Source organism: Sporothrix brasiliensis (assembly GCF_000820605.1).
Source record: "Sporothrix brasiliensis 5110 chromosome Unknown Cont18, whole genome shotgun sequence".
In the NCBI taxonomy this organism is placed as follows: domain Eukaryota; kingdom Fungi; phylum Ascomycota; class Sordariomycetes; order Ophiostomatales; family Ophiostomataceae; genus Sporothrix; species Sporothrix brasiliensis.
Window position 1 is genome coordinate 1,967,059 of NW_024467137.1, and position 21,524 is coordinate 1,988,582.

General features: G+C 56.8%; 9 protein-coding genes across 9 annotated transcripts; 6 read left to right on the top strand and 3 right to left on the bottom strand.

Moving 5' to 3' along the window:
* Positions 1 to 545: 545 nt before the first annotated feature.
* Positions 546 to 2,479, bottom strand: SPBR_01494 (uncharacterized protein; the record flags this gene model as incomplete). Its single annotated transcript, XM_040759804.1, has 2 exons — positions 546 to 1,835; positions 1,919 to 2,479. 2 exons carry the CDS (start codon positions 2,477 to 2,479, stop codon positions 546 to 548), a joined length of 1,851 nt encoding a protein of 616 aa, XP_040619540.1.
* An 823-nt stretch (positions 2,480 to 3,302) lies between these two features.
* SPBR_01510 (inner membrane magnesium transporter MRS2, mitochondrial precursor) lies at positions 3,303 to 5,191 on the top strand (the record flags this gene model as incomplete). The annotated part of the gene is made up of 2 exons (XM_040759820.1): positions 3,303 to 4,657; positions 4,747 to 5,191. 2 exons carry the CDS (start codon positions 3,303 to 3,305, stop codon positions 5,189 to 5,191), a joined length of 1,800 nt encoding a protein of 599 aa, XP_040619541.1.
* Positions 5,192 to 6,406: 1,215 nt separating this feature from the next.
* SPBR_09099 (uncharacterized protein) lies at positions 6,407 to 6,767 on the top strand (the record flags this gene model as incomplete). Its single annotated transcript, XM_040767225.1, has 3 exons — positions 6,407 to 6,427; positions 6,500 to 6,607; positions 6,690 to 6,767. The coding sequence occupies 3 exons, from the start codon at positions 6,407 to 6,409 to the stop codon at positions 6,765 to 6,767; spliced, it is 207 nt and encodes a 68-aa protein (XP_040619542.1).
* Positions 6,768 to 7,183: 416 nt separating this feature from the next.
* SPBR_01288 (DNA excision repair protein ERCC-4) lies at positions 7,184 to 10,177 on the bottom strand (the record flags this gene model as incomplete). Its single annotated transcript, XM_040759599.1, has 1 exon — positions 7,184 to 10,177. One exon carries the CDS (start codon positions 10,175 to 10,177, stop codon positions 7,184 to 7,186), a length of 2,994 nt encoding a protein of 997 aa, XP_040619543.1.
* Positions 10,178 to 10,730: 553 nt separating this feature from the next.
* SPBR_02140 (uncharacterized protein) lies at positions 10,731 to 11,033 on the top strand (the record flags this gene model as incomplete). Its single annotated transcript, XM_040760447.1, has 2 exons — positions 10,731 to 10,790; positions 10,863 to 11,033. 2 exons carry the CDS (start codon positions 10,731 to 10,733, stop codon positions 11,031 to 11,033), a joined length of 231 nt encoding a protein of 76 aa, XP_040619544.1.
* A 1,103-nt stretch (positions 11,034 to 12,136) lies between these two features.
* SPBR_01422 (actin associated protein) lies at positions 12,137 to 14,324 on the top strand (the record flags this gene model as incomplete). The annotated part of the gene is made up of 3 exons (XM_040759733.1): positions 12,137 to 12,346; positions 12,441 to 14,217; positions 14,293 to 14,324. 3 exons carry the CDS (start codon positions 12,137 to 12,139, stop codon positions 14,322 to 14,324), a joined length of 2,019 nt encoding a protein of 672 aa, XP_040619545.1.
* A 541-nt stretch (positions 14,325 to 14,865) lies between these two features.
* SPBR_01243 (uncharacterized protein) lies at positions 14,866 to 18,445 on the bottom strand (the record flags this gene model as incomplete). Its single annotated transcript, XM_040759554.1, has 4 exons — positions 14,866 to 16,030; positions 16,104 to 16,365; positions 16,540 to 18,153; positions 18,226 to 18,445. The coding sequence occupies 4 exons, from the start codon at positions 18,443 to 18,445 to the stop codon at positions 14,866 to 14,868; spliced, it is 3,261 nt and encodes a 1,086-aa protein (XP_040619546.1).
* A 592-nt stretch (positions 18,446 to 19,037) lies between these two features.
* SPBR_01973 (uncharacterized protein) lies at positions 19,038 to 19,876 on the top strand (the record flags this gene model as incomplete). Its single annotated transcript, XM_040760282.1, has 2 exons — positions 19,038 to 19,260; positions 19,326 to 19,876. 2 exons carry the CDS (start codon positions 19,038 to 19,040, stop codon positions 19,874 to 19,876), a joined length of 774 nt encoding a protein of 257 aa, XP_040619547.1.
* Positions 19,877 to 20,404: 528 nt separating this feature from the next.
* Positions 20,405 to 20,817, top strand: SPBR_02112 (mitotic-spindle organizing protein associated with a ring of gamma-tubulin 1; the record flags this gene model as incomplete). The annotated part of the gene is made up of 3 exons (XM_040760421.1): positions 20,405 to 20,482; positions 20,567 to 20,644; positions 20,746 to 20,817. 3 exons carry the CDS (start codon positions 20,405 to 20,407, stop codon positions 20,815 to 20,817), a joined length of 228 nt encoding a protein of 75 aa, XP_040619548.1.
* Between the last annotated feature and the right edge of the window lie 707 nt (positions 20,818 to 21,524).

Genomic DNA, 21,524 nt, shown 5'->3' on the forward strand with positions numbered 1-21,524 from the left:
GGTACGATGGAAAGCAGTTTGTTTCTTTCAAAGAGCACAGGATCGCTCCGTATTTCGAAGTAAATGAATCATTGTGATAGTATGCAAGGGCGTGTGAGGGCGTGCGAGGGCGTGTGGAACGTTCCCCTCACGCATTCTCCCCGCATGAGTCAACACGGCGTCATCTTCGGAGGAAGGGTGTGAAGATGGCTTTCCAATCGTGCATGGTTGGGTAATCTGTGGATCCAAAGAAACTATTGCAAAAGTATTAAACGTATTACATATTTCAGTTTTGTTGGTGCCTGTTGTGCCTGACGTCGGGTGTTTTGGGCCGACGGCCTAATAAATAAGGACCCGACTGAGCAGGCTATCGAGCGAGGCTGCAGCCTTGCGAACGCCCCCTGGTAGTCTCCACGACGTGCCTTGCAGTGCATTGCAGTATGCCAAACAACGTTCCCAAAACTAGGGTATACGACGGTATAACTAGCTGACGTTATATAAACCATATAAACCATATAAAACACTAAAATCTTCTAAAGGCCGCCAAAGTGATACCTCGCAGGAGATTAGAACTTCATGTTGAAATATTCAGGCATAATCTCAAGGAAGGACCGTTTGTTGTTTGCTGGGACGAGAAAAGCAATGCGCTGCAGAGTCAGGTATGTGAGCGACTTCCGATACGCTAAACCACCGGACACACCGCGGGCTGTCGCCATTGCAACGGCGGATTCAAAGATATGATGGGGCATCTGGCGGTAGAAGACACCCAGAGAGTAGAACAGGCCGAGGATCCCGGACACAAGCGTGTCGACGCTGTACTGGAGCCGGATGGTCCTCTCATTCGGACTAGCGCTGACGTGTTCGCAGGCGGAGACCACTTCTTCTCCCTCCTCGTAGGTATCCCATTCGTTCGGCAGTACGTCCACTTCGAGCAAGTTCTGGAAGCCCTGCAGCGTCAGCTCCCAGCTGTCGTTCCTTTGCAGCTTGCCACCAGCAAAGACAATCCATGAGAGCAAGTCAAATGTCGCACGCAAGCGATCCCGCAGAGCCTTGCGGCCCTCGCGAGTCTGGTTTTGGCTGGCCGGATAGGGCCCGCCGCCAAGCAACAGCCACTCGGGAATCTGCGTTTTCCCGAGGCTGGGGCTACGCATCAGGGCCGGCGCAACAGTCATGCGGAAACCTATGAAAGCAATGCCATCCATGGGCCGTTCGGGAGCACCCACACCACGGTCTTCAAAATAAGAGGCCAGGAGTGTAGAAGGTGTCTCATCGGGCTTCGGATCGAAGATATCTGAGACATACATGCTTTCGAGAAAGTAGAACTGGTCCATCGCAAAGCAAGCATGGGCAGATACAAGAGGCCCCGGGCTCTTCGTCTCAGGCGTCTTCACGTCCTGTTCATCTTCTTCATCGTGGCCTTGGTTGGCTTGGTTGCGACTTTCTTGCTCGCATTCGACAGCCTGTTCGTCGCAGCCGAGATCGGAATATTCATCAGAACTCCATCCCGGGCTTCGATCTTCGCCTTCATGAGAGGATTCTTCGTCATCGTCGTCGTCATCGTCGTTTAATTCCTCGTCTTCGGCACCTTCTTCGTATTCGTCTTCGCCATCATCAAGGGTCTCAGAGCCCCTATCAAGCATCCGTGTGCTGACAATGTGTTCTGTGGGATGTTCTCTGACAAGAGCATCAAAGTCGTTCATGTTGAGGACAAATTCCGCTGCAGCGTCTCGCTCTGGCTCTTCCGAAAACGGAATGGGAGTATGGAGATATTTCTTATTTCTATTCTTTTGCAGCCAGACCTGCATAGACTCGACCAAGTGGTCCATTTTCATCCAAGGGCTGTTCAAAACTGCCGTCTGGGGAAAGGGGGTTCGAACACGTTAGCCGTCACGAAAGCCCAGACAAAAGTTGAAGAACAAACAACAAAGCACTCTCTCACCATCAGGGCCGGATCGATGAGCCGGGCCTCGGCTCGTCTGGCCGCATTGTGCTTTTTCAGCGGCCGCTTGTATCGCTTCGGCGTCAAGGTCAGGTTCCACTGCGGCTCAAACGCAGCGAGCATGAGGTCACGCAGCGTGTAACGACTCGAGAGCATCCATCCAAGGCGTGGGCTGGCACGCGGAAGATTGAAGTTCATGGAGTAGAAGAAGATGCGCTCAACGACCTCGAGTGGAAACCGCTGGTCCATCGGCACCGACCTTTTGGTCCGGGCCCGACGCGCTGCATTCGAGGTTGACAGGGACGACGCACGCCCCGACGTCTTCTGCGAGGCCGGGGACGACGCCCGAGACCGCTTGAGCGGTGACGAGGGTGACGAAGACAGCGTCAACCCGGCAGTCGCAGCGGCCGTCTCCGAGTCGCTGTTCGGATGGCCCGACGACGAGGCGCTGCCATTGCTGGCATTAGAGCGGTTGCTCTTGCGCTTGCCCCGCATGCGGATCGGAGTGAGCTTCAGGGCTGACGACTGCGTCTTCTTGTGGGTGTCCATGTGGGAGTCCATTGCGAATTGTGGTGCTTTGAGGAAGGCTGACGGATGATAAATAGTGATGAAAAATGCGTGAAGCGAGGAGTTGGAAGAATTCGGAGAGATAGGAAACCTGGGCGCACGACCGTGGGCTGCGGCTTCCTTTTTAGATGACGTCCATGGTGATACGTTTCCAAAGTCACTGTACGTGAAGGGAAGGCGCATCCGGCCAACTGGTTGTTTTGCGCAGTATCTGACTCCGTGCAAGTGCCCGGATGCTGTTCTAGTATTACTCGATGCGCAGGAACTGGAGGTTGCTAATTGCCTAAACAGGGCAAGCGCGAAGCAGCACTTACTCTGCCAGCCTGTTGGGTGCTGTTATATGCTGTAGGTATTACGCTTCCATTGTGTCGTTGGTTGGTGGGGGCAGTTGGGATACACTAAGGCAAGGGCCGCCTCCAGTGGTCAGAGGAGCGTGAAAAATCTGCCAGCCGCCACCAAAGCCGCCACAACGGCGCGGGTCCTCTGTGCCTTCAGTGCCTCGGCGCCTTGGTTCGTTCCCTGTATCTTACGGAGCACAACGGCCATGGAAATCGCGCCAAATCGGAAAAAGTTGGATCGTGATAGCAAACAAGCCAGTTTCGCCTGGCCTCGACGCCAACCTACCTGTTGAGCGACCAACTGACACGACGCGAGCGACGGCTGCGACGGGATTACAAACACTAAAGAAAGCGGCCAAAGAAGAAGAGGGATCTTACAAACAGGTACCAAAAGAATATCTCGACATCCGTGCGACAGCATCGCTTTGACTTGACCACGTCGATACAGCGAGAGACACGTTGGTTCCTCGCCAGGCACAATGTTGGCGTCACCGATGCGCCTGCAGCCTGCGCCGTCGGCGGGTCTCTTACGGTTCCTGCGGCACCAGTCGGAGCTTTTGTTTGTGACCGACGGCAGCAGTCACGGCGGCAGCAACAGCAGGAAACGGCCGTCACGAGTGCCGTCGGCGAGCAGAAAGAACAGCACCACGCACTGTGTCAGTGAGACGGCTGTTCCTGTTCTGCAAGCGTCCCTCATAGACCTCGACACCCTCATCCCCAAGACGCTACGCGCACGATGGCGGCCGACGACGACGCCCGTTCCGCCCGTTCCTCGCAAGCCTTTGAACAAGACGGCGCTGTTGGCGACACCCTTTTCTACATCACAAGCCGTCCAGGCTTTCCCATGGCGGCGCTCCGACAAACGACAGAAGCGGGCCGTTGGATCGCCAGTGGCCCGTGCGTCGTGGTACGACCGGGTCATGGACTGGCACTGGGCCTGGCATTGGCGCAACAGCGGGGCCAGAGATTGCGCGGACACGCAGGTGGGCGGGAGCGCAGGCGGCCGTCGGAGTTCTCTGCTGCCGGGTGACTTGCCCGACCACGGTGCCGGGGCCGAGTTTGCGTCGGTCATGTTCAATGCGCGGCGGCTGCAGACGGCCAAGGCAGCTTTGGAGCCGCGGCTGCGGTGCACGGAGGTGGACGAGTACGGCGAGGTCATTCTCGTGGACGGCGAGTTCAAGAAGACGGAGTTGATTGCCAAGTACGGGCTGCTGCCGCGGGATCTGCGCAAGATCGACTCGTCGAACCTGCCGCACATTCTCGTGCGCCCGGCCGCCATCCTGCTCAACCTGCTGCACCTCAAGGTCCTCATCAAGGCCGACCGCGTGCTGCTGTTTGATGTCTACGGCTCCAAGACGTCGTACCCGCAGTCGGCCTTCATGTACGACCTGCAGGGCCGGCTGCAGCAAAAACAGGCACCGGGTGCGGCGGGCGGGCTGCCGTACGAGTTCCGCGCGCTGGAGGCCGTGCTGCTGTCTGTGACCTCGGAGCTGGAAGCCGACTTTGACACGGTGCGGGAGCCCATCCTGCGTATTCTGAGCGAGCTCGAGGCCGACATTACGCGCGACAAGCTGCGCGTGCTGTTGGTGTTGTCGAAAAAGGTCAGCACGTTTGAGCAAAAGGCCAAGCTGGTGCGCGATGCCATCGAAGAGCTGCTCGAGGCCGACGACGATCTGGCCGCCATGTACCTGACGGAGAAGAAGCACGACCTGTTCCGGGGCGAGGACGACCACACGGAGGTAGAGATGCTGCTGGAGTCGTACCACAAGATCTGCGACGAAGTGGCGCAAGAGGCCGGCAGCCTGGTCTCGAGCATCCGAAACACCGAAGAGATGTAAGGACGACCCTGCTAACCCCCGCTGGCTATATCCATCTGTCATCTGTCGCACCCATGACTCTTTTCACGCACACATTGCTAACCAGCCACAGTGTCCGTGCCATTCTCGATGCCAACCGCAACGCCCTGATGCTGCTCGATCTCAAGTTCAGCATCGGCACACTCGGCCTCGCCATGGGTACCTTCCTTGCGGGACTCTACGGCATGAACCTCGAGAACTTTATCGAGGAGACCAACTGGGGCTTCGGCTCCGTCACCGGCATCTCGTTTGCCTTTTCGCTGCTCGTCTGCTGGTATGGCCTTGTGAAGCTGCGCAAGGTGCAGCGCGTCAAGATGCACGGACCCTCCACCGCCAGCGGCAGTGGAGGCGCCGCCATGACCACTGCTGACTGGGCCAATTCGTTTGCAGCCCTGCCACCCGGCGTCACGTCCGCAGGCTTCGCCAATGCGCCGTTGGACGCCCGGAGCCGCGAGCGGTTGCGGCGCCTGGGCATGGTTCGCGAGGCGCTTATGCGGAAGAAGTACTATTAGAGCACACTGCACGAACCAACAACACCCCATGTCTTGTTACCACCAACCCCCTCACATATCTTACTAAATGTCTGTACGCTGTACGATAGACGGCGGCCGAGGAACGGCCCATAGCTCATAGCTTGGTCGCAAGCTAGACTCACCATTATCCAAATAGACTCCTTTCTTTTACATATGACCTCTTTCGTAATGTCCATGGTACCCTGGCATACTCTGTACGAAACACAAAGCACGGTCCCGAGCGTCCCTAGATTGCCATCGTAATTATTTCAATCGCCGATCCCTTCCTCTTTCTTGTGCCTAGTCCTTCACGTGTTCGATCCGTCTCTTGCCCTTCTGGCCCTGTGGTTACTCCACATGTTCATAGTCCGTTACCTGCAACGGCCATTATCAACCATGACGCGTGGTGAAAGTGGAATCCTCGTTGGCTCGAAATAGAAGGATGCGAAGGCGTTAAACTCTCCCATGTTTGGATAATGCCCTTCTAACCTCCGCATCAGCCTTGTCAAATGGCCAAAGGCACACGGCTGCATTCCGTCGGTGGTTGCTTGAACGGCAAAAAAGGCAAGCTTCTTGTGCCTTGATCCTGGATATGGCTGCAGTAGTGACATCACCATTCTCAACCACAGGCGCTTGATTGGGGGCATGGACAGGTCTCGCCAGCATTCGACCCCACAAATAAGGACTGGCGCATAAGAGAACCCTGCCGATTAGCGCTCATAAAAAAAAAAAAAATGGCAAAATACGACGTTGAGGAAAAAAAATGGCATGGAAGGAGCAAAGCTTCCTTTTCTTCGGGGATCCAGTGCCTTCTGCCACCCTATCGCGGGCCTTGCCTCGCGCAGGTTGGTCCGCTCCTTCCCACATCTGTGGCTGTTACCCCTGCTTGAAAGCTTTTCTTGCAGGGCGGATGACGTCACGGCTCGCTCTTTCTGTTGCAAAAGGCTCCAAATGACACGAACTGGAAAAATGAGCAGGTGCTGGGTCCCTTTGCGCCTTCCGTTGCGCGATGCAATTCAAAATAAAGCAGGAGCTCGATTTGAATAAATTCTCCGACATCTGCTCTCTCGTTGGCTTTCATCTTGTTCTCTTCTGTCTCTTCAGAATCACAACAACAAACCTTTCGCTACCACCACTTACACGAAAAATACAACAAGCACGCTACCATTGCACACACACAAACTCACACAAAACCTATACTACCAAACCGTCAACATGGGTTGTGTCCTCTCCTGTGTATGTTGACGCCGCTTCTTCGCGCTTCTTCTTGGAGTATTTAATTTTCTCTTTGCTAATGTGCCCCTATAGATCGAAGGCATTTGCCAGGCCATTGGATCCGTCCTGATAGGCATCGCTAATGCCATTGGCGCAATCATCATGTTCATTGTTGACGGTGTCATCGCCGTCTTTGATATTGTAAGTCGCCTCGCAGCCGCGTCTTTTTTTGAAACAATGGCTAGTCACAAAAGAAATGTCACGCTAACAAGCTTGTCTGCAGATTATCGGCTGCCTGACGTGCCAGGGCTGCCGCGGCCGAGGCTTGCGCAGACGACGCCGCGTCCACAGTGCGGTCTAAGGGGGCCGTGAGTCGGCTCGACGACGAATGACGAGCAACGACCGCACATCGACCTGGAACGGAACGTTGCGAAGCATTCGCCGCTCGTCTAGGGGGGAGAAGGGGGGTTGCATTTTCATTTGATCACGGACTCGGCCACTTCTTCTGTTTCTTTTTGTCTTATGTTTTTACGATGCGTTTCGACTTGTCCCACGGACCAACGACCCCCAATATTCCACAAAACCACCACATCGATACCCATCCACATATAGCTTATCTTTTTTGCATTAGTTTGCTAGATTCATCAGAAAACTGTTGCTCTGATTTAGGCGCTTCACTCTAATAAATACAACCCCACATACGCAAATCTCTGGATATCTATTTTGTGACCGAAGTGAGGATGGAAACAAAAACTACGAACGAGTATCGCGCAGCTTTTACCCAGCCTCTTCGATAATGTCCTTTTTAAAGAACTCGGAAATCTGCCGAGCCGATTCTTTACCGACTATGGGCTCGAGTTCCGGTGCGTCCATGGCTGCAATGGCCGCGATGCTTTCCGTTTCCATCACCAGTGTACGAAGATTCGCCGGTGTAACACCCGGGACGGCCGCCAGCATTTCTTGGGGCTCAAGATTGAAGGGTTGGTCGTCGGCACGTGCGTGTGGGTCGAGACCGGCACGCACGGCCGCTACCGGATCGGGCTCGGCTTCGTGCGACTTGAGCCGCTCAAAGATCTCGGCTGTCTCATAGGGCGACGACGCCCACAAAATACGCAATCGCGGGAATGCTAGCGTCAGAAGCACAATCTTGCTCTGCAAGTCGTTGGCGTTTTGTGGGTTGGGGATCACGCTCGAGCCCGACGACGACGATGAGGCCAAGTCGGCAAACGGCTCGAGCGTGAACGATTTGTTCATGTCAAACTCAATCAGCAGCATGGGATCGCGGTAGTGTTGGAACATGGTCTCGCACTGTGTGTAGAGGCGGCCGTCACGGAACGACGAGATGAGATCGCTAATGGACTTGCGCTCGACGCAGATATGGTCCGAAAGCACGTAGTCGCCCACAGTCAGCATGCACGGCACAACGGCCATGTTGCGCCCGTGCAGCAGCGAGGGCAGCGACGAACGAAACTCGCGGACATCCACAACGACGCGCGGTTGTGTCGTCGCTGCCGTGGTGAGCCGGCCGCCACCGGCAATACGTGTATTGACTGTCCGTAAAAAGGACTCCTGGGGGTCGTCCGCGTTGGAGATGTTGTGTGATGCCGTCGTTGTGAGGGTCACCGCCATGGAGGCGCGCTCCTTGATCAGTTTCGTGAACGCGTCTTTTTCACGGCGCACGGCGGAAAGGTACTTTTGCTCTTCGACGGAACCGCCATAGTACATAAAGTAGGTACGTACGCTGCGGTCGTTGTGTGACGATCGGTAGACCTCGATGCGCCGGATGAACGCCGCATCTGGCTCGTACATGATGATGTACCGCGGCTTGACTTCTTCTAGTACGTGCTCGTCCTGGTCGCCGTCGTAGGCGTGGATCACCACAAGGTCGCTCATGTCGTACATCTGATAGAAGTCGTCCATGTCTTCCAGTGGATCGGCCAACGCCGCCAGAATGTCGGCTTTTTGTTGAGCCGCTGCAATTTCCGCATCTGTATTGATGCCGCCATCAGTGCTTGTTCCCGGCGTAGACCCTGCCTCTGCGGCATGGATCTCGGCCATCAACTCAGCGACCTCGTTGGGCTTCTCAAAATACTGTGCGACGCTGCCGTTGGCGGCTCGTCCTCCAGATACGGACGCAGAGGCGATGGCCGATGCCGTGTTGGCTTGGCCCATGCCGCTGCCACCACCACGCACACGCCGACGCTTGTTGGCCGGCGCATTGCTTCGGACCGCACCCGCAGGGCGTCCCGTGCGCGGGTCGATGGCGCCGCTCAACGCCTTCTGGTTCTCTGCAAAGAGCGTCGCATTGACGTTTGCAAATTCGCTCTTCCACTTCAAATAGTTGCGCAGTTTGCGGCGCATCATAAACGCGCCTGACGGCCGGTCTTCTTCAGCGTCAAAAAATTCTTCTACTCTCGATTCGGTGCGCGGCCGCACGTGCATGGTCTGCAAGAAATCGCGCAACTGGCGGCATGTGTCAACGTCGCCGCACATGATCAGGATGGTGCCGTTGGAGTCGTCGCGTGGTACGCTTGCGTGGTACAGATCGCGGTCAATCTCCTCAAGAATATCACCCAATACGCTCCACTTGGGCTGCTCCTCGAGGACAGGGCGTAGAGTGTTGCTGCTGCTGGTGTTGTTTCCGTCAAGGCCGCTCATGCCATTGCTGCTCTTGAAATTATGCTTGCCTGTGTAGACTCGTCGCTTGGCCGTGTCAAAGATGGTCTGGGCAGCATCGAGGAAGAGCCACGGTGACTGCGACTGGCGCGTGGATCCAGGGGGCGGCGAGTGCGCCGCATGAATCGTGTCAAGGCGCTGCAAAAATGCGACTGCGTCACACTCGACGATCGACTGCAGCATGCCGCGCAGGACCGTGAGATCGCCGACAATCTGCTTGCTCTTCCAGCTGACACGGTGCCAGTTGGGGTCGAGCTGACGGCGCACCATCACGTCGAAATTCTTGAGCAGCGCGCTGTCGAGATTCCAGTCTTCCATGTCGAGGCCTGTGTTGGATTTTTTCAGCTCGTGAATGCTGACCTCGACGCACTCGAGAATCGCGTTTTGAATGTCGCGCATGCTGTCGGTCATGGCAACCTCAAACTCCACGACCTCGGCGCGCTTCTTGCCCTCGAGGGCCGTGGCAACGGTGACGTGGAACCGGGGCCAGAGGGACGCTTTCCGCAAGAACAAATTGCGCATCATGGTGGCCAGCGGTGCAAAGCCCGTTGCAAACGCCTCCGGGTTGTCTGAGAAGGCCTTGAGGAAGCCGACCTTGTTCTTCTGGCGGTAGATGCGGAGAATAAAGGCCTCCAGAGACGTGGCCACGACACGGTCCGCATGCAGCACGACCACACCCGTAATGGCGGTCGGGTTGAGCAGGCTCGTCAGCAGGTCGACAACGAGGATGCGCGACGTGACGCTGAAAATGCCGCCGGCCGCGTACATCTTCTCGCGCGCGCCGACCGTTGTAAAGTCCGTGTTGACAACGGTCAAGCCCCGCGCGCGAGGTGCCATGCTGATGGCCGCGTGCTCGGCCAATGCCTCGCCGATCCATCCATTCTCACGGTCGTCGGCATTGACAACGAGCACCAGGTTGTTGCCCGCGGCATCGTACGAGTGCAGCAGGTTGGTGACGAGGCGCATGAGGCCCAGCCCCCGTGCTAGCACGACGAGCTCATCGTCGGTGCGCAGTTCCTGAAAAAGATTCTGCTGGTACGCCAGCGGCAGCGACAACTTCACCGGCTGCGGCGCGCTCGACGAAGACGACGACATGCGGGGCGCCAGTGCTGTGTCGTCATGGCGTGGCGAGTGTGGTCTTGATGGTGTAATTCAAGGTGCGCGTGTGGGTGGCCTACCGCTTGCGTCACAGGGTGCACCCAAACAAGAATTCTGAATGCGGCAGTGCGAAGACTTGGCCAAGCTGGAAGAGCATCGATCGAGAACACGCAAGTTATGACGATTCGTGAGACAGGACTTGCTCTAGGCAGGAGGCGCAACTCGCCTTCCTCGCGAAGTCACGTGCCACTATGGAGAAATACTTTAAATGCACACGAGCAGTTTAGGCCTCCCAAACCGGCCGCACCTTCCCGTTATGATGCTCTGACAGGACCAACCCACCTGCGTAAGTGGGACGACGTCATCGTTTTCGGCAGGAGCTCGTCAGCCATATATAGATGGCAGCCTCTGTCTCTAGGCATCAAGATTCTTGTCTATAACAACAAACAAAAAAGACAAGACGCGATAGACATGAGACTTGAAGATCAGCAACAACATTGCAAACACACAAACCATCAAATACCTATCTCTACAACTGAATCCATTTACAATGTCGAACTCCTCCAACTCTGAGCCCAAGTTCTCCACGCAGGTGGAAGATCCCTCCAAGGTGAGAAAATCTGCGGCACCGGCAGACCGCTCTCGTTGCCTCATTCTATCCGCTCCTGCTAACCAACGCCAGCCCGACGCCCCCAAGCACCAGCACGGACTCTTCGAGGCGGCCAAGGACAAGTTCTCGGCCCACCAGGCCAACCCCGGCCCGGTCTTGCTGAACAGTGCTGGCGGCGTACCGCAGGAGGGCACAAAGGAGGAGAGACGGGCAAAGGCGGAGGCGCTGAACAAGGACAATTAGACGGGAGGCCACGATAGAGCCGCCAAAGACACCTATTCTTGGAACAATTGAAATCTTTCTACAGTTGAAACGTCTCCATCAACGTCGTGCGATGGCGTAATTACGTAGTTTTACAGCGGTGCTGTCCCTACTTTACAGAGGGGTGCCCCTGAGCACTGTGCCAGAGGCTCAAAGTGGCGCCAGTAAGAGCGCATGTTGGTGGCTGCCACTTCAGCTCGCGTCGCTGGGCTGTCTCGTGTGTCCGTCGCCCTTGCCTTCTATGAAACACGGAAAGAGTGGCGCAAAAGGTTGTCTTACTGATTCCGGAAACCGAATGCCGCGCAATTGAAGCAGCTACGATGGACTGTTCATGTTTTGTAGGGGCTGTTTGTTCCTCATTCCCTCGACTTCGTGCATTTGCACTTTCCTTGTCGCTAAGTGCCATCTGCCTCCTGCCTACTTTGTAGGCTACGACGAACACACTTGCACAGCTGCGGTCACCCTCACAGCCCGCTGTAGCCACAGCTCAGGCGCTTACCCAAGTGAGCGTAGCGCCAGAGGACATGGTCGTTTGTGCACCGCCCAGCGAACAGCCCAGCAGCCCAGCAAGCCCAGCAAAGGAAGGTGCCCGACAGAAGCCCAGCGAATCCGAGTGCGTAGCCAAATCTTGCCATTCATTGGCCGTTGGATTCCATCCCTCCTTCCATTTCTTCACCCTGCCTCACGCCTTCCATATCGGTCTGCCAGCCGCCCTCATTGCACGCATCGGGCTCTTTATCCCTTTTCCACTGACTCTCGTTCCCTGTTCACCCTCACGTCTTGTTTCCCAAATCGACTGCCCACGCATGCTGCTGATCTCGGCGGCCACGACCTCGAGACATTGCCGCCCGACCTAGCCAGCACGCCAGGCGCCATCCCCATTTACTGTTGCGTCGCTCGCTCCTTTACCCGTCTGCCTGCCTCATATTATCGCCCGCCTGCTCATTTGCCCAAAAGGGGCATCTCGATTTCTCGGTAGTCCGACGCCGCGTGCTGTCGAGGTCTTTCATGTTTACTGTTTTACGGTCTGATAGCAACGACCGGCCGACGCTCTTCCTCCAATTCCCCCGTCCCCCGTACCCACCATGCCGTCGGTCCTGAGCGAAGCCGACAAGGAGACCGTCAAGCGCTTCGTGCCCAAGGCAAACAACAAGATCCAAGCCGTCGCCGTCGCCAAGCTCTACATTGCCTTTCCCAACCGCCAAAAATGGACGGACACCGGTCTGCAGGGCGCTGCCGTGCTCTGCAACGACCTCGTCGGCAACACATTCTGGATTAAGATGGTGGACATCTCCGTACGTCTCCCTCGTGATCTCCCCCTATCCTTCCTCCTCCCCCTTGCATTTGCTCTCTCTCCCCTGCGTCTTCGTCTTTGGCTAACCCGTGCAGTCCGGAAACCGTGGTGTAATCTGGGACCAGGAAATCTACGACACGTGGAACTACAACCAGGACCGTGTCTTCTTCCACACCTTTGAGCTGGAGGACTGCCTCGCGGGGCTGTCTTTTGCCGATGAGAAGGAGGCCAAGCAATTCAAAAAGAAGATGGACGACCGCGAGAAGAACGCCAGCAAGGCCACGCGTGCCATGCCTTTCGGTGGCGCCGCTCCCGCAACGACAGGTGGTCACAAGCATTCGCGACTCGGCGGCATTTTCGGCGGCCACCGCCACTCATCTGCACCAACACCACCCGAATCTCCGCGGAGCTACGGACCGGGCCAAGGCTCTGGATTCGGCCACGGCCGGTCAGGTAGTATCAACAGCGGCCGCGGCCCGACGCCGCCGTCTGAGTTTGCGACTCTCGACGCCTTCGACCCCAACTGGCGCGAACACTTTGGCGACGACTTGCGGGCCAAGGGTCTCACCGACGAGTTCATACGCGACAACCAGGACTTCATCGTCGACTTCTTGCGACAACAGTCTGCACCGGCACCGGCAGCGCCAGCGCCAGCAGCATCAGCGCCTCCTCCACAAGCGGCGGCCCCGCCGCCTCCGCCACCTCCGTCGGCTGCACCCTCTACTGCAGTTGCTGCAGCAACTGCTGCTGTTGCGGCGTCTAGTGGGCCAGGCATGCGTGCACCACCACCGCCTCCTCCCGGAGGTGGTGTGAGTGGTGGTGCGGCAGCAGCCAAACGGGCAGGAGGCCAGCCGCCTCCACCACCTGCGCCTCGCCGGTATGGTGCCAAAACTGACCCAACGCCCGCCGCGCCGCCACCGCCACCCGAACCCCCCCGTGAGCCGTCCCCGCCGCGGCCCAAATACGCTGTGCCACCGGCCCTCGCCGATGCCGGTAAGTTCGCGCATTCGAGGATGCCGCCGCAACAGCAGAGCCGTCCCGTGCCAACCACACCGGGCCCCCCGCCGCCACCGCGCCCTCCAAAAACGGCCATCGACGACGACGACAACGGCAACGGTGGACGCCGGTTTGGTGTGCCTCCACCCTTCAATGGCCAGCGCAACGTTCCCCCGCCTCCAGCCAGCCGCAACTCTGGCTCCCCCGCCCCGCCCTTACCAGCACGCGAATCTGCACCACCACCAGCGCCACCACGGCCCCCAGTTGGAGGTGCCCCTCCCCTTCCGCCTTCCAACACGCGCCCTGTCCCCATGCAGCCGCCACCGCCGCCTGCTCGGAACTCTGGTCCCTCGGCGGCACCTCCACCACCACCACCTCCTCCGCCTCACCCCAACGGTGGCATGAGCGGTGTTCCTCCGCCGCCACCACCACCACCTCCTCCTCCTGCTCACCCCAACGGTGGCATGAGCGGTGTCCCACCACCACCCCCTCCACCCCCGCCTCCAGGTGGCTCTGGTGGACCTCCTCCACCTCCTCCTCCGCCGCCACCGCCTGGTGGTATGGGCGGCCCGCCTCCACCTCCTGGACCACCTCCGCCGCCGTCTGGTGGTGGACCGCCCCTGCCGAAGCCTGGCCAAGACAGGTCTGCAGTGCTGGCGGGTATCCAGAATGCAGGTGGCATTCAGGCACTGAAGAAGGTGGACAAGAGTCAGATTCGCGATCGCAGTGAAGCACAAGTGGGCGGGCGCAGTGCAGACAGCGGCCCGGCTGGTAGTGGGATGCCACCGGCTGGTGCTGGTGGCGGCGGCAACGTTGCAGGCTCGCTGGCCCTGATGGCGGAGCTGCAGAAACGCAAGGAGAAAGTCAGCAAGAGTGGTATGTTTTGTTCCCTTCCATTCGTTTTGTGCTCTCCACACAAGTACCTGTCAGACCCTTTCTAACAAAGCGCAGATAATGAAGAGTCGGACGACGAGTGGGATTAGGAGGGCCGTGTTCGTAAGCCTGGGCTTTGTGCTGAGCGTGCCATGAGATGGACCACGCCATATTGACACGCCAATAAATCTGCGCCTGTCCAGGTCTCTCGTGGCCTAGCCCCTTATTTTGGATATTGGATAGGAAAAAGTTGGGCCAGAGACGTACGAAGGAAGAAAGGCACAGATGGCCTACTGGACACATGTGTCGAACACAAAATTGCATTCATATGAACAATCGTACATTGACTGCAACGTCTTATCGAGTATGGCTTAAAGCTGAGCCATTATAACCGTTGTATTCTCAACGGATTAGTCTCGACAGCCTCGAACTGTTACGGTCTCTCATTTTTTTTCTTTTATTTTTATTGGTTTTGCTAAACAGAGAGACTTTTCCGGCTTACACGTTTTGCTTCGTGTCGGATAAAGCGACAGTTTTTCTTTCACCGTTTCTTATGAACCAATCAACTTTTTGGACGTCGGTCACTTTACTTTTCCCATGGTATTTCGTACAGTATAGTATATACATGCAATATAAGCCGGCACACTGGACTCACTTGAACCCGCGTGCCACTTTGGGCTTTTTCTTTTTCTTGGGCCGCTGACTCAACGGTCCTCCTCTGTGGATGGTAGGCTGCGACGACGGCAGCACCCGGCCCGACATTATGGTGTGGTGCATCTGGCTCTGGCTCTGGCCGGGAATGACCTGGCTCGACACGATCTGGCTTGGCAAAATCTGGCTGCTAGGCTGAATGCGCGGCACGGCGGGCGACGACATGCTGCTTCCTCCCAGACCGCCGCCTAACATCAGCAACCGGTCGCGGTCCCGCATGGCCCGTTTTTCCATCCGCCTGCGCCGCCGCTCCTGGGCCTCTTGCGCCCGGCGGCGTAACTCTTCCTCGGCCTCACCTGCCGCTCCCAAGGGCACCCACTGGAACTGCTCTGGGTCGCTGCCGAGCTGCCAGTGCGACAACAAGCGCAGCTCGCCTTCTTTGCGTGCCGGCTCCGACCGAATGGACTTGGCGTACTGACGCAAGCGTGCCACAACAGGATCTTCTTGCGCCTCCTCCATCGGCGCTTGCCCATTGCTGTCCGCCTCCGCCTCGTCGCCACCCTCGAGTGATGGTAGGATACCACCAACACCGCCGCCGCTGCCACCGCCACTGCCTCTACCGTCGTCTTGCGACGAAGACGGGAGCCAGGCTGGAATTCCGCCGCGAGCAGACGACGGTGGTTCCCGCAGCTGTGACAGCGCCGGCGACGACGGAAGAAAGTGGTTGCGGAAGCGCGACTCGGCGTCGGACCGGGGAAAGTGAGCCGAGTAGGGCGTTGAAGCGGAGCTGAGTCCGCCGTCCTCAAACCCTGGCGTGGTTCTCGCGCTGCCGGCCATGGCCATCTGGCGTGGCATAACGACCATGCTGATCTGCGAGAAGAACAGCTGCACAGTCGCAAAGGCCAAAAGACCCTGACGGCGTGCATCGGCACTGTTATGACCCTGGCCGTCACCCACCTTGTCAATCAGGCAGAGCCCTGCCATTGTGTCGTACAGGGTCGATGCGCCGCCGTTTCGGACGTCTCCTTCTGGCAACTGGTTCGAAATGGACACGCGGCTATCTTCAATCGGCCCAATCTCGACGTCTGCGAGCTGCCGCGTCCAAGAGTAATCGGTGAGATCAGCCCCGTACTCTAGGATGTAGTCGTAGTTGGAAATATTGAGCCTATCAGTGTTAGCATGATGGAGAGGACTGAAAGACAAATCCTGGTCGGTATATGATTGAGTTTCACACATACAATGTCGTGTAGGCAAAGCCTCCATGCTCAGTGGCAATGTCGAGAATCTGCCGAATAATGTCCAGCGGCGATGGGTTCTGAAACCCCCGGACCATGTCGGTCGCCTCGTAAGCCGACTTTGCAGCTTTGTCCATGTGTCTGTTCAGGAGATTGAAGAGTCGAGCCATGTTATACACCTCGACGGGTCGGCCAGAGCGGCCGCCCATGTAAGAAGCGCTCCCTGCGGCCAGTCCCCGCTGGCCATTCTGGCCGATCAAAGGACCTGTGCCGAGCAGGTGTTCTTCAATCCCATCGGAGACTACAAAACTTTTTCGAAGATATCTGGAGCCGGCCTTCCACCTCTTTTCGATCTTGCCCTGTCGTTCCGAGTGTCTCCTTTTTAAAACAGGAGGGAAAGGAGCCAACTTCACAGGCTTGGGTCCCGACGAGCTCACACAGAGAGACGACCAGAGACTCAGGTCGGCACCCAGTGTCAGTATCTGCAAAACAGTCACGCCCTTCTGTGCGTATTCGCATCCGATCGGTCCAATGTGTTTCGGGTTGGTCCCGCGTATTTGGACGGTTTTAGGGAGCAAAACCATCGTCTGCTGGCCGAGAAGGCGGGATTTTGTCTTGTCGCCATGCGGCCCAAAGGGTGGACGGGCCAGCTGAAAGACCTGTTGCTGGAATGTCGACTCCTCTCCATCCGAGGACTGCTGAAACCAGAAAACGGCTACCTCGGGGTGCTTCATAGAATATACCAGTGTGACTGCCACATCGTTGCCCTGATACGACTCGGCCTTGGCCACAGATATCTTTAACGTTTTATCGTCTGGTCCTCGCAAATGGGGGCAGGAAAGTAGGAGGAGAGGCTGCGTCAGCTTTGGCGATTTTGACGTCTTTGATAGCGTCGACGAGACTCTCGACGCTCGTGCAGCTTGAAGGGGTGAGAGGTCGAGCCAAAAGACATTGGTCGTCGTCAAGACAAAAACATGGGCCGTGTTGACTGGCGACACCTGGATATCGAGGACAATATCCACACCGATACTGTGCACTGCGTTGAACGTGCGCAAGACACCGTCCGGCTTTTCGACGGCGGTAATACTGACAGACGTTGCATTGCTGACCAGGAGCGTGTTTGACTGGGGCGCATCCTCGTCGATTTTCGGCAGCCAAAGAATTCTGTGCAGATGACCAAGATCTTGAGCGACAACCGGCGGCCCTCCAGCAGGACCATGAGAAACGGTGCCCCTTGCGTGCAAAAACGGCAGCAAACCCGTTTTGCGTGTATGTCTGCTGCCCGTGATGTTCCAAATTGTCCACTGTCCGCCCTCGTCGATAATGGCAATCTGCGGCGGATTCGTCTCGGTGGCCGGGTTGAATGCCACGTCGCAGTGGGCGCGGCCACCGGTCTTACTAGTCGGAATGCGGATAAACGGGTCCGCTGTAATGTACGTCAGGCCGCGCACATCGTCATCGCAAGCACAATGCTTATTCTGGACGGGGACGCCGTGCAGCGTCGGCTGGAAGATGATGGTCTCGGCCGCTGTCTGGACGAGAATCCACCTCAGCGGCCGCTTTGCATTGTTGTTTTTCCCATGGACGTAGTAGGTGCTGCCCGCGGTGAACTTTATCTGGTTGATCGTCAGGGCGTTGTCGCACCAGTGGCCTTCGTCCTCGGGATCGATGTTGGTCAGCCTCATTGTTGCGCTTCCGTCGGTGCTCCAGCCCCAGTCCTCCGCCTGGGCCTGCACGATGCGCAGGGCATGGCCCGACTGGCCCGTGGGCATGGCCAGTGCAGGGCGGGCGACAGGTTCGCGGCCGCTCATGTCTGTGATCTCGCCATACGAGAGAAGCGGCAGTCTTGTCCGAGGCGACTGGTAGAGCTCAGATTCCAGAGCCTCCTGGAGAAAACCGGCATACAGCGGCCCCGCCATTCCTTCCAGAGCCTCGGGGGCATCGACAAGAAGCTTGTTCAGATACGAATTTGGCGCTGTCCGGATACTAGAGGTGTCTACCGCCGTTGGCGGATACCACTGCTGGAAACGAGCAACTTCTTGAAATGTGTGCACTAGCTTTGGTGAGCAAGCGGCCCGGGGAAGACAAAAAACGAAAGCCACCAAGCCATATGGTATCAGCTTACCTGATCTGGGAAACCGGTTCGTTAGCAGCTTGCCAATGGCTGCCTTTCTGTCTTCGGCGTCGACATCGTCATCATGGCCGTTGTCGTGATTGTTGGAAGAGACATAGGTCAGACGGCCGAGGTGGCCAAACACCAAGTGATTGGCACGGTGGTCGCGTACAAGACTGGTAGGCAGGACCTTTGCACCCGCAGGCTGCCCAGGCCGGTGCCTCTCAGCCATCTGGGTGGGAGTGCGGCGTATTCACAAAAGTCTGAGGCGATAATGTCATATTTTGATGGGCTTGCGAGTCGTGGCTTGTAGCAAGTGCGTAACGAGCCGAGTGCGGTCAATATTGGTCAATTATGTGAAGCAAGTTGAGAGCACACGAGAAATGAGAAATGACACCAGTATCCAAGATTGAATGCGGGCAAAGCTGTCGTGCATGACCCGTTTCTTCAAGCCCAAAAGTCTAAGCTTCGTTTTGCTGGTGAAGTGAAGCTGGGACGCTAGACGCTGAAATGTGGGTCTACTGTCGCTGGATGCGGCAGGAAAAATAAGACGCCGCACTGCGCCTGCCAAAATCACCAGAGCGACAGGCCCTAGTCCCAAAGAAGAAATACAGTATAAACAATGGCGCGCAGCGGCAGAATCGCGAGACTCGATTTCACCGGTGCAAACTGCAAAGCAATCAACACGGCGCACGACGACACGCGACGCCCAGATATCGCGACAATTGAACGTCCTTTCCTTGCTCTCGCGGCGTTGTCAAATACAATACGACCTACAAATCGCCATACATACCGACAACAACCGCAACCCTATACCCCTCACAATGTCGACGACATTCGAGCCGTCCATGTCGACGAGCCGGCAGACGACGGCGACGACAGGGCCGTCCATGGCGGACCAGCTGCCGAGCATCGATTTTGGTTTTGATGCGCTGCGTGAGCGCATGGCACGCTTCACAGTCCGCTTCGACGGCTTCATCGAGCAGGGGCGCAAGCGGGTGCTCGAGGAGCGCAACCAGTTCCGGATGAACGTGGCAGAACTACAGGGTACGTGTTTGGAGTCTGTGGGCGGGCGACAACGAGATGCCTGCACAGAACTAACGCAATTGCAGAGGACGAACGAATGCGCAAGCGGGACGTCGAGATTGTGCAGCTCAAGTCCAACAGCCTCCAGCAGACCATGGCCAAGGAGAAACAAGAGAAGCAGGAGATGGAGGCGGCCATCGCCACGCTCGAAAGCCAACGCGACCGCCAGGAAGCCGAGCGGGACGCCCTCGCGCGCCAGGTCGCCGACACGCAGCGGGCCATCGATGCCAAGATCGCCGCCCAGCAGGCTCGCGCCCGGCAGCGCGAGGCACAGGCGCGGTTCAACGTGCCCGAACTCGACTTTTGGGTCACCAATCTGTGCCTCACCATGGAGGGCGCCGGAAACGATGACCGCCTGCGCTTCGTATACACACACATTGATGACCAGGACTGGGCGCGTGAGGCGTGGTTCGAGCTGGATACGGCGCAGCGCGACTACGCCGTACGGCACTGCCGGCCGAAACTGGAGCGCGAAAAGGTCGACCGGCTGCTCGAGCGTGTCAACGAGACGCGGGAGCTGGTGGTGCTGCTCAAAGGCATGCGGGAGCTGTTTGTCGAAGCGATGAAGTCTGTGTAGACTGGAGACGACAAGAGCGCGAGTGCAAGAGGCCAAATGGCGGCCAAAGGGCCCTCTCTGGCATAATGACATTGGAAGGGATTGGGTCACTGTACTACGGACTGGACGAACGGGCGCAGACAAGGCGTTTTTGGTTCTTTTGGATACCTCTGGTTTCATGTTTTTGTTTCTACTTTCCGGAATGTATAACGAGCCATGCAATTTCTGTGTCTTTTTCCAAACGTTGAAATCCAGCGAGGCAGATGGGTTAAAGACTCAAAGCTGACAGCCATGATTATTATTTGCTTGAAAAAAACAAGAAATGTTACTGGGATCCAAGGCGACCAGTACTCGAAGTCATACTCCCTACTTTGCGCCCTGCACGACGATGTGGGGCGCGCGTGTGTGGCAGGAAACCTCATGCGCAGCGTCGCGCCTGCCTTCTCCCCGCATCGCGCTAAAGTCAATCTCCAATCCGTTCACAACACACAACCTCAACTTTTACAACGTCCAACAAACACACAACTCCGCAACTATCTCAGCGACAACATGCCCGCCGACCACACTGAAAAACAGGCGGCCGCCCAGGCTGCCGTCGACATCCTTCACGAGATGTCCACCATCCTTGTTCGTGCCCAAGCGACGCTCTTTGCCGCCGTTTCGCCAATCCGCCGTTTCGCGCTTTTTGCTGACTGTTTTCTGCCCAAATAGAATTGCCAGCTGGACCGCCGCACGCTGTCAATCTGCATCTCCATGATCGAGAATGGCGTCAGTCCCGTTGCCCTAGCAGTATGTATTTTCCCTCGCCACCGTCTTGTCCATAAAATGAGCGTGTCCGGCACGAAAATGAGCGCGTCCAACACGCTAACTATACCGTTCCTCCACATAAGAGAGCTGTGATGAAGCTGCGCGAGACAGGCCAGCAGGTGGAACAATACATGGCGACGCAACAGAACCGATAGATTGCTGGTGACATAGTTACGACGACGAGACCGTGCCGGAATGGCGTACCGACAGCATACAATACGACGAAACGAGAACACGATTGAACGAAAACAAAACACTTCAGCATGCGCACGGGAATAAAGGCAAAATGGTCAAAGCATCAAAGACGATGGACCCCGTACTCCAACAAGACATAGACAGGGATGCCGTCGGTTCGTATATGGACTGGCGACTGGGAGCAGGAAACGCGTGCTTAAACAGGACCGTCTGTATTGACATATGGAACGGGCTTCTGGCTGCAGGCCCATGATACCGTCTGGACAGACTTCTAGGTGGCATCGCTTTGAATAAGGGACAACATGGCATGAGAGGCCGCGCTGTAGCCTGCAAGGACACATCGACATACCTGTCAACACCACGTCGCAAGCGACCGTCTTCGACGATTTCGAAGTAAATGTCTTTCAGTATGATGCAACACGAGGATAAAAGTGTGAAGATAAACAATGCATAACATTATGCTGCCACTATACGATGTAACAAATTTGAAAGACACCAGAAACAGGAAGCCCTTTCGGTTAAGCAAAAGAAACAACGAATATCCTTGTCACAATCGCATGTGTCCCATTGTCCAAGTTTGTTGAAAGCTGCAAAGAATCGTGCCTAGACAAAACAAGCATATGAAAATAGACAGAATGAAACGGCTAAAACAGGCCCGTCGGACCTC